Source organism: Amborella trichopoda, chromosome 12, assembly GCF_054954075.1.
Source record: "Amborella trichopoda isolate Santa Cruz 75 chromosome 12, AtrichopodaSantaCruz75HAP2 v2.0, whole genome shotgun sequence".
Classification (NCBI taxonomy): domain Eukaryota; kingdom Viridiplantae; phylum Streptophyta; class Magnoliopsida; order Amborellales; family Amborellaceae; genus Amborella; species Amborella trichopoda.
In genome coordinates this window covers 44146761-44157825 of record NC_142347.1, presented here as the reverse complement: position 1 = coordinate 44157825, position 11065 = coordinate 44146761, and the positions used below count along the sequence as shown (strand labels likewise).

General features: G+C 33.8%; 1 protein-coding gene across 1 annotated transcript; it reads left to right on the top strand.

The window, feature by feature from the left end:
* The first annotated feature begins 833 nt into the window (after positions 1 to 833).
* LOC18435351 (NAD(P)-binding Rossmann-fold superfamily protein) lies at positions 834 to 5171 on the top strand. Its single transcript, XM_088853870.1, has 6 exons — positions 834 to 1155; positions 1288 to 1454; positions 1870 to 2058; positions 3430 to 3583; positions 4038 to 4230; positions 4861 to 5171. Exons 1-6 carry the CDS (start codon positions 996 to 998, stop codon positions 4967 to 4969), a joined length of 972 nt encoding a protein of 323 aa, XP_088709996.1. The 5' UTR covers positions 834 to 995; the 3' UTR covers positions 4970 to 5171.
* The last annotated feature ends 5894 nt before the right edge of the window (positions 5172 to 11065 follow it).

Genomic DNA, 11065 nt, shown 5'->3' with positions numbered 1-11065 from the left:
GCGCACCTCAAAAATTTCACTAGAAGAGGTTGTTTTGATATCCAAATATCTTGAAATTGATCATCTCGACCTTAAGATGCATGGACATGAGAAGAACATAGATTTCAAGTTTTAGAAATAATGCATCATGTAATGCAATTTTTGGACAGTCAATTTTCAAGTTTTCATAGATACGCTTGATCTATATTATTTTTTAAACTTTAAATTTTATAATTAGATATAAAAATATATTTTAAAGTATAAAAAAAATTGTTAGTATCAAATGGAAAAAGTTTATATAGAGCCGATGCTCTAAACAATCAAATTTGAGCCTAAATATCCTCACTATAAGATATTGTTTTGATGCCCAAATTGATCATCTCGACATCAAGATGCATGGACATCAGAAAAAAAATGGATTCCAAGTTTTGAAAATAGTGTATTTTGTAATGCATTTTTGGACCGTCAATTTTCAAGATTTTCATAAATCAGTCGATCTACACTATTTTTGAAGCTTTAAACTTTATAAATAAAAATAAAAATATGTTTTAAGTATGTCAGAAATACTTCCAATATTAAAATCGCATTTCTCTACACTATTTGAAGTAGGTACTAATTCGATTGATTAGAGCGTGAGCCTTATACAAACCACACCCATGATATAAAAAATAATTATGAACAAAGCTAACTTCCTAAATAAAAGACTCTTTGTTTATTCCGGTCATGGTGGTAGATACAACGTGAACCTGACGTCCACCAACCTCTTTTTCTCTCTCTAACTAGAAACGCTCCTAAACTTTTCTCTCTAACTCCCCCTCGATAAAGAGAAGGACACTCCCACCTGTCTCTGCCGTAGTGTGGCGGGGGGCCATTTTCTGCCTCTCTCCAACTCTCTGTTACAGTGCATCTCAAACCCACACAAATACCACCACTTCCGAAAAGCTCCCCTTTTTCCAGCTTTGATCCACGCTCTAAACAAACCCATTGTGTTCGTTTCCGGATTCAGCTCAGGGAAAATGAACATTTCGTCGCCTGAAACTGAGGCCAAAAGAGCAAGAATCCATAACCAAAAAGAACCAGTGTGTGTCTTAGATGCTTCCACTTATGTTGGTTTTTGGATTCTCAAAGGCCTTTTACACAGAGGATACACTGTTCATGCTGCAATCCAAAACAATGGTAAATCCCATTCTTCTCTCTCTCTTCTTTGTGGTTTATTGTTTTTCTGTTTTTATTGCTTTTCTCTCTCTCTCTCTCTCTTTCTCTCTCGAAACGATGGAAAATGAAAGATGGTTTTTGGGATGGTTTCAGGGGAGAGCGAAATAACGAGGAAGATCAGAGAAATGGGGAGGTTGGAGGAGAGATTGGTGGTATTTGTTGCAGATGTTTTGGACTATCACAGTATTCTTGAGGCCCTGAAGGGTTGCTGTGGTTTATTTCACGCCGTCGATCATTCACATAATTCAGAAGGATATGATGTAAGGATATGAAGTCCTTGCCTTTTGGATTTTAGGGTGAGGGTTGTTTTCCTTTTGCAGAGAGAGAGAGAGAGAGAGAGAGAGAGAGAGAGAGAGAGAGAGAGAGAGAGAGAGAGAGAGAGAGAGAGAGAGAGAGAGAGAGAGAGAGAGAGAGAGAGAGAGAGAGAGAGAGAGAGAGATGGATTTCCCTGTTTTCATTCTATGTCCATCTGGAACACATGATGAACAGGGAAGAGAGAGAGAGAGAGTTCGCTTTCGCTGTTTTATTTCTATGTCCATCTGGAGAACATGATGAACAGGAATGAGAGAGAGATAGAGATGGGTTTCTCTGGATTACATGATGAACAGGAATGAGAGAAAGAGATCCTTTTAAAGTTTTCTCCTTTTTCTTCATCGTCCATTTTCCTTTGATCAGGAGAGAATGATGGAACTGGAGGTTAGGGGAACCATTAATGTACTGGAAGCATGCTCGCAAACAGAGACGGTAGAGAAAATCGTGTTCAGTTCCTCTGTCGCAGCTGCTGTTTGGAGAGAGAAAATTTGTTCAGAAGATGAAATCGATGAGAGGTCATGGAGTGATGCAGAGTATTGCAGGAAAATGAAGGTATTGAACTTTTTGATTTCACCTATAGCTATTTAATTGTGTGTTTTATTTAATTTAACCCTGTTGAGGCTCTCTATTATGAATTTGTAAATCTTACTTTAATCTCTTTTTGCTCTCTCTCTCTAGTGTGACTGATCTTTTTGGTTTTACATAATATTTTGTCCATTGAGCTATTTTGGAGTTCCTTGTCATTGCGCTCCCTGTTTTGAGTTGATGTTATTTGTACTGTTTTTGTTATAGAAGTCATCGATGTTTCAAGCCTCTCTCTCTCTCTCTCTCTCTCTCTCTCTCTCTCTCTCTCTCTCATATCAACATCAAAGTCTAAAGACAAAAAGGCAAACCAAGATGCAACTTGTAAAACCAACTTCACCAACCTATTTTTTATTGCACAAAAATTGTAGAATTTATTTGGCTCTTTATCTTTCATCCCTTACAAACAACATGCACCCAATGGAGTCAACTATCCCCAATCTCATGACTTTCTCATTCATTTGCCTCTGATTTCCTCCCTCTATCCAAAACATACCAATTTTCAAACTGCAAAGATGTTTCAAATGCATCACTCATAGGCTCCTTATACAAAGCAAGTATATGTTTTCTTTTCTTTAGTTGTGCTTGGTAAAATGTGATCCCTTTGTTTGTAATCATCTACAATATTCATTATTCAAATCAATGCCCAATTACTCGGGTTGGGCTCAGGATTCGGCCAATACTCGAGCTGAGTAACTCGGACTCGCCCGAGTCATGTGTGAGCCCCAAAAGGGCTCAAATTCACAAAAAAAAAACGAAGAAACAAAAAGAGACGACAATAAAAAATCAGTAGGAGAACACAATAAGTTATAAATGACATTAGAGCCTACAAAAGATGTAAAAGTATGTAGAAGATGGATTGTGGAAATAACTGATTTATAGCTTGAAACAATTCAGAAAAATCCCTAAAAGAAAGGGGAAAATAGAGCATGAAAATAAGAAAAATTCACAAATCATCATTAAAGACAAAAATTATATAGAGACATATTTGTTCATAGTTAACTAGTTATTTAGTAACAAATTTTTTATTTTTTTAAGAGCTTTGAATAAACCTGTGCTTGTCAATATCAACTCGGCTGGTTACTGAGGCCAAGTAACTTGGCCGAATCCGGTCAAGTCCTCAAACACTGATAATATTTCATTTTTATCTCATCTTTTGCATTAAATCTCTAAATCATTCTTAAGTTTACAGTTGCTTTTCCTACAAATTAAATGTTTTTCTAGTTTTCTTTAGTTGTTTCCTGTAAAATATGAATCCTTTGTGTCAAAACTATCTATGGTATATTTCATTTATATATCATCTGTTCCAATTTAAATCTGTGGTATTCACCAAATTTGCAGTTATGGTATGCACTTGCCAAAACACTTTCTGAGAGAGCTGCCTGGGCTCTGGCTATGGATAGGATGCTCAACATGGTCTCCATCAACGCAGCTCTTATACTTGGACCCGGTGTTACCCATCAAAATCCTGGATCTACCATCTCTTACCTCAAAGGTATCTGTAATTTGTGAATATCATTAAGGATTACACTACATTGCATACATACACGCACACATAAATTTATACATACATATATCTTTTTTCTTTTTGACTGTTAAATATGATATATATATATATATATATATATATATATATATATATATATATATATATATATCATACATGCACACTAATAAATGTTATCTCAAGGTTCTCTATAATTGGTTCATACACAAATGTTAAAGATATTACATAAATGTTTGTTTATGGTTGGATGGATAAAGAGATATGACACTTAAAAAACGTGTCATGTATGTATGTATGAAACATAGAGTTGAAGAAAAAATGTGTATTCAATAAAGGGAGAGATGTGGAGTTGAAGAAAAAGTATGTGTATTCAATAAAGGGAGAGATGTCTTTATGTATGTGGTTAATTATTTGTCATTGACCATGAATTTCTATTTAACAGGTGCTGCCCAAATGTACGAGCATGGAGTTCTAGCCTATGTGGATATAAGCTTCTTAGTGGATGCCCATATAAGTGCATTTGAGGACCCTTCAGCATCTGGGCGATACTTTTGTTTCAACAAAATTGTCAATAAGGAAGAAGAATGTATTAAACTCGTCGAGAGCTTAAAGCCTTTGATTTCATTACCTGAGGGGTACTCAAGCTTCTTTCCTCTTCTTCAATGAATCTTATCACCTTCCTTCTCTTTTATTTCCTTTTCTTGTCTAGAAAGTGAAATGATGTACTATATGGCCTTTCTTGGCACAATCACAAGGAAACTGAATTATAGATATGAAATACTATTATAATAGAATTTTTAAATGCTAAAATCTATACACAATTGTAAAAAGCATAAAATTTGGTTATAATTGAACAAGCTCTAGTGCGAGACCCAATCAATTTAAAATGGGAAAAACTACTATGCCCCATATGACCCATGAAATATCATGACCATAGGGTGCCATCATCAGCACATCATTGGTTTGAACAGTGATGGTAGGAATGTTGTCATGAATTCGAAGTGCGCTCACTAGTCTCACACCATCACCATCCAACTCATTCATGGGAAGTTGTTAACCTTATGACCATCTTGTTTCCATGACACATGCCATATTCTTAGTGTACATACCTGTTTAGAAATGTTTGGCACGAACACTAAATGAATAACAATGTTTTGTGTGTGTAAAACATGACTTCCATTTAGTATTATGCCCTTGTCACGTTGATTTGTTTAATTGGTAATTATCCTAATCAAATTTTGAAGCTCTGCTATTTGTACTTTCAGATACAACTGTGAAGAAGTTGCTGTATATCCACAGAGACTAAGGTGCAAGAAGCTTGGTAGACTATTTAATGGCAGCCTCCATGCCAAGCAAATGATGGAAACTAATTGAAGCATCAGCCCTATCTGTTTAATATAAATTACTAAATTATATGTGATTTTAGCTGCTGCTTCCAGCCTTCCAACATTTGTTACTCTGTAAGATCCTTGCATTATGATCTATTCATGGTAAGTGGCATATAGAATTGCGGTCGTGCATATCTTCTTGAGAAATATGCTAAAAGTTATCCAGCAAAAGAATACATCTTTAATTACTAGCTTTCTGTTCATATGTTTTTCGTTGTTTTCAATTTTTAGTCTAAAGCCATCAGTAGGAAACGAATCTTTTTTCGTTTTGCCAATTTTTCTTTTTCTTAGGTTTTGATTGGCTTTCTGCTTATTGAGAAATGCTGTTTGCCTCACCCCAGCTTACTAACCTAAATCCTAGGATACCTGATGGATGAGAAATCAAAATCGAATTGACAAAATTGTGAGTATCGTATTGTTGCATTACTGGTCACACAGATTGTGTATGAGCTGTTCGTACATTGTGAGGAATTACATAGCCTCTATTGTCTTGGCATACCCAGTGTGAAAGTCTATTTGTGGAGAATTACATAGGCAATTAGCGAAAAGAGGCCCTGTGAATCCTTCAGGTGGAATTAGTTGTAACATCACCTTTGATATGTAAATGTGAGAATTAGTTGCCTTTTTAGTTCAGCAGATTGGTAGTGTGAGAATCAGATGCACCCTTAGTAGAAAGTGAGTGGACAGTGATTTGGGTCTTGGGTGAACTTTATAAACCGGGTTCCTAAGCAAGACTTATGGTGCAAATAGCAGGCCACAAAAGCTCGAAATCGTTGTCTTTTGACCTGGTTATTGCGGATTTTCCAAAAATCGCCTGGCTGATTCTGGACTTACCATAGTAGGACCGGATCATGAGGTTGGTGATTCCTGGCTGAAAAACCCCAGAATTGCCCAAGTCTCCCCCTGTTTTAGTTATCTTTTCTGTTCTTGTTAACAGTTGCCGGTCCATCTCAGACTCCTGAATTATATCGGGGTACTCGGGCTCCGACTGCTGGTGAATTAAACCCCAAACTCGGCTTTTAAACGCAGGTTTTCTTAATGGAGATGTTAGCCTTAAGGGTTCTACAAGTCGTGCTTTAAGCCTTGGTTCTTTCCAATCAAGATATATTCTTTTGGAGCATCGTTGAACCAGTGCAAGCGAGTTCACCTAAACTCGCATTGAAATTTTTTTGGAAATATTAGGTGTAGAGAAGGCAAGAGGGGCATACTTTGTAGGCAAACAAATAAGGAAAAAGTTTTATATGGTGTTGACATCTTAAAATGTAGAATTTTAAGGCGCACATCTAAAATCCTTTCGAGAAAGGTTGTTTTGATTTTGGAAAAAACATCTAATGGATTATGTTGACATCGAGATATACAAATTTTGAGAAAAAAAAAGAGCTTTAAAATCTTAAAAATAGTACATCTTGCAGTACAGTATTAGGATGGTTCATTTTCAAGATTTTCATGGCTTGATTTGTGCCATTTTTAGAGTTTAAAATTTTATGATTAGAGATAAAAATATATACTCACACTATCTTAAGAATTTCTAACACCAAAATTATTCTGATAAAGTTTGGAGGAACACCTTATTGTTTAAGATTGCAAACCTTAGGCAAAACCACATCCTTCAAATAAACTGTTGCATTTATTTTCGGCTTAAAAATCTATAAATTAACGGTTATGAATAACACAAGGCATCAATTTTAAACAAGAAAAGTAAGGCCCACTTCCAAATCCAAGATATAGTATTGGTGTTGAAAACTCTTGTGATGGACTGACAATCGATTTCTACCCTAACCTATACATATAAAGCTTGAAAATGGGTGTTGATCAAGCATATCTAAGCACTTAAAAATCTTGAAAATGAGCAATCTAGATAATGTTTTACAAGCTCTACATTTTTTAGCACTTGAAATACTTATTTTTTTAATATTCATCTTTCTTGAGGTTTAGATGATCAATTGGAGAATTTTCAAATGTCAAAATAACCTCTTCTGGTGGGTTTTTGCGGTGCGCAATACGTACATACAAGTTGATGCATTATATAAACATTTTTCTAAACTTAAATTAGATTAAATTGGTTTTTCATGAAGGTTAGGGATCAATTACATCCCCCAAAGCACTTACTGAAGTGCTATAATTCCAAAAATCTTAGACACAGATTGAGGATCCAAAGCTTTGAAATAGAAAAAAAAAGGAACTTAACAAATAATCCATTTTGTAGCCTTCTTCACCATTTGTCTCAATTCTTCCAAGTCATCAATACTACAATATTTTTCAAGCTCCAAAATTCATAAATTTGAAGAGGAAATGAACTTATATTTATTTGAGATGTATTTAGTGTCTTAAACCTCTCAAACTAGGGCGGATGCTCAAGTATGCTAGCCCACCACAAAATTTTCAGTTCAATGTTTATATGAGGTTGCAATCTTAAAATGTAGAATTAAGGTGCACTTGCAAATCCATCACAAAAGGTAGTTTTGAAGTAGAAAAACACTCTAATTGAATAATATATATATATATATTTCAAGTCAAAAAAATATATATATCTTGCAATACGTTATTTGGACTGTCTATTTTCAAGATTTTCATGTATTCATAGACTGATTTGATTTAAATTTTTTTTTAAATCTAAAATTAATTAAATCTAAAATTTTATAATTAAAGGTGAAAATAGATTCTCTAGCCATCTTAATAAATTTTGACACCAAAATAATATATTATGATAAAACTTGGTGGTGCAACTTTTATCATTTGAGGCTGCAAATCACACGTAATGAAACCGTGTCCCTTTTCTAATGAAAAAAGTTTCACTGAAGCTCATGGTGGAATAGTGAATGCCAACGTTCAAAATAATTGGACTGGGCCTGAAGTGAAATATACAGGTATTAGTAGATATTTCTAAAGGTATAATGGTAGTTCCAAATTATTTTAAAATATATTTTAAAAAAGCAATAAGTTTATAACATATGGAATATGTGATTTTAAAAAAAAAATGGATATCGTGGGTTCGTATCATCCACTTGTTTATGTAAATGGGATGGTATACAATGAGACTATTTACGTTAGGTGTAGGAAGGTCACAATTACTTACAACCATTTGATATGAAATCTGATAGTTTGGGTGTGTCGTCAAGTTTGAGAAAATTTCTTTTGAATTCTGAGCTTAGTCAATAAGATAAATGCAACCACCCAATTTTACATCCGATGGTCAAGATCAATTGTGACCACCTTGTATCAAAGGTAAATGATCTCATTATATATTTTTCCATAGACTAAAGGTTTTTAGGGGAAATTTATGTTTACATCCTCATAAAGTATTGTTATTGAGAAAATTAAAAGGAAAAATTATATACATATCCATTATACTTTGCGTTACTACGGATGTACCAAATAGTTTTAGTTATTACATGTATGTCCGTTTTTTATTTCTTATAACACAATTTTTTTAAAAATATGACTTTACCATTTTTTGGATGTTGAATAACCGAATTTGAGGGCTTTTCGGATGTTCAACATCCGAAAATAGGCCAAAAGTTTAACATCATTCCCATTTTCGGGTGTTGAACATCCAAATTGAAGGGTTCTTCAGATGTTGGACATCCGAAAAATATGACTTTGAATTTCCAAAAAGTCTCTAAAATTTTGCAGTCATTTTCGGATGATGAACATCCGAAAATATGACATTTTCAGATGTCCAACATCCGAAACCATTTTCACAAGGAATACAATGTATCGACATAACCCTTCAATTCGGATGTTCAACACCCGAAATGGGAATGTGAACGTTAAACTTTTGGCCTATTTTCGGATGTTAAACATCCGAAAAACCTACAATTCGGTTGTTTAACATCCGAAAAAAGGTAAAGTCATCTTTTTTAAAAAATTGCATTATAAAAGGTAAAAAAATGGACATACATGTAATAACGGAAACTATTTGATACATCCGTAATAACGCAAAGTATAACGGACATTTATGTAGTTTTTTGAAATTAAAATTCATTATGTTATTGCAGACATACCCAATTTTTATATTTTAAAAAATGGTGATATTACCCATGCTTTGGATCTGAAAGTTCGAAGTTTAATGCTCGTAGTGAAACACTTGGACAGTGGTTATAAGGCTTGTTAGAGGCCAAGACTTTCATTAGATATCTTCTAATTTTGAGAATCCAAAGTTTGCTGATCTTCAGATTTTGAATATGAAGTTCTCTTTCGAATGCACTTACCAGAGGCCAATGTTTCCCTCGTAGAACTTCATATTTCGAGAATATTAAGTTTTAGAAATTTTTTAAGGGTGCGGTTTGCATACAGCCTAGGCTCTAAACAATCAAATTAGAGCGTACCTTCAAATAGTGTCAAGAAATGTTGTTTCAATACTGGAAATCTTTGTGATAGCCTTAAAATATATTTTCATATTTATTTATAAAGTATAAAGCTTAAAACATAGTGTTGATCGATAAATCTAGTGTTGATCGATAAATCTATGAAAACTTGAAAATCTTGAAAATTGACGGTCCAAAAATGTGTTACAAAATACACTATTTGCAAAACTTGAAAGCCATTTTTTTCTCATGTCCAGCCATCTTAATGTCAAAGTGATCAATTTGAGGATATTTGGGCATCAATACAATCTCTTCTAGTGAAAATTTTGTGGTAGGCTTCAATTTGATTGTTTAGAGCCTCGGCTCTATATAAACTTTTCCCCTTTTTAGAATGTTTAATAACTTTTGTACAGCGTTTTTTTACCCTAAAAAATCCAATGACTTAGGACTTTCGAGTTCAGAGTAAGGGTAGTTTGGGGAAAACAAAAAAGGTTTGACTGTAGCATTCACATTTTTAAGGTGATCTTTTAAAAACAGTAATTTGAAGCGATCGAGGCCGGAGCTATGGCCAGCCTTCATCGACAACGGCAAGTACATTTGAAAAAAAGTTTATATAGAGCTGAGGCTCTAAACAATCAAATTAGATCCCACCTCAACAATTTCATTAGAAAAGGAACAATCAAATTAGATCCCACCTCAACAATTTCATTAGAAAAGGTTATTTTGATGTTTAAATATCTTCAATTTGTTCATCTTAACATCAAGATATATGGACATGAGAAAAAAAAAATAGATTTCAAGTTTTAGAAATAGTACATTTTATAACACATTTTTGGACCGTCAATTTTTTAGATTTTCAAGTTTCAAGCTCAATTTAAACTATTTTTTAACCTTTAAATTTTATAATTAAAGACGAAAATATATTTTAAGACTATCACAAAGATTTTCAGTATTGAAACCACATTTCTCGATACTATTTTAAAGTGTGCTTTACTTTGATTGTTTAGAGCCTCAGCTCTATACAAACTACACTCCAATACAATGTGGCTTATTCTTTTGATGCATGTATTTGTTAGTTTTATTTGGTATCTAGATAAAGAATATATTTATCCAAAATTTCAGGTGCACCTGAGTCGTATAAATTCGAAAAATAAAAATACTAAGATGCAACGCTAGCCGTCCAGCTCACTAGGATTCAACATGAGCTGTCAAGCCTATAGTATTCACTATTCCATATGTTGGGTGGCATATATATATATATATATATATATATATATATATATATATGGGTGTGTGTGTTTTCTCTTTTTTTTTTCTAAAATTCAAAGAGATACATCTCGGGCCTGTTTGAATGGACCACCAAACAGAAATAGTACTATTATCTTCATGCACTTGTGCCTGAATATCGATGCAACTCGTTTGTGTTCATCGCTTTTGAAACACCATTTGTGTGGAAAATAGAGTTAAATAGTGGCTATTCAGTAATAACTCAGGGAGAAACACATAATTTTCCTGTCCTATAATAACAAGGGGAAAATTCCAACATCACAAACACACACAATTTAGGTGTTGCTTTTTACAACAAGAACGGTGTGCTCTTCACGTGTAGCATGAAGTGAATCCATTCCGTTTTCAAAACAAATACATAGAAGTCCGTACACAAACAATAGTATAATTATTTTTGACAAATGTTCAAAATTTTTATTGCTAACTATGGATAGAGATTACATCATTTAAAACAATAAGAGTAGGTAAAGAAGCACCACCCTTAACAA

What these genes read in the sequence shown, in the direction of transcription:
- LOC18435351 (XM_088853870.1), top strand. Translation starts at nt 996, where the DNA reads ATGAACATTTCGTCGCCTGAAACTGAGGCCAAAAGAGCAAGAATCCAT. An exon ending in TGCTGCAATCCAAAACAATG is followed by an intron (nt 1,156 to 1,287) that starts GTAAATCCCATT and finishes GGATGGTTTCAG; the next exon opens with GGGAGAGCGAAATAACGAGG. An exon ending in AGTATTGCAGGAAAATGAAG is followed by an intron (nt 2,059 to 3,429) that starts GTATTGAACTTT and finishes CCAAATTTGCAG; the next exon opens with TTATGGTATGCACTTGCCAA.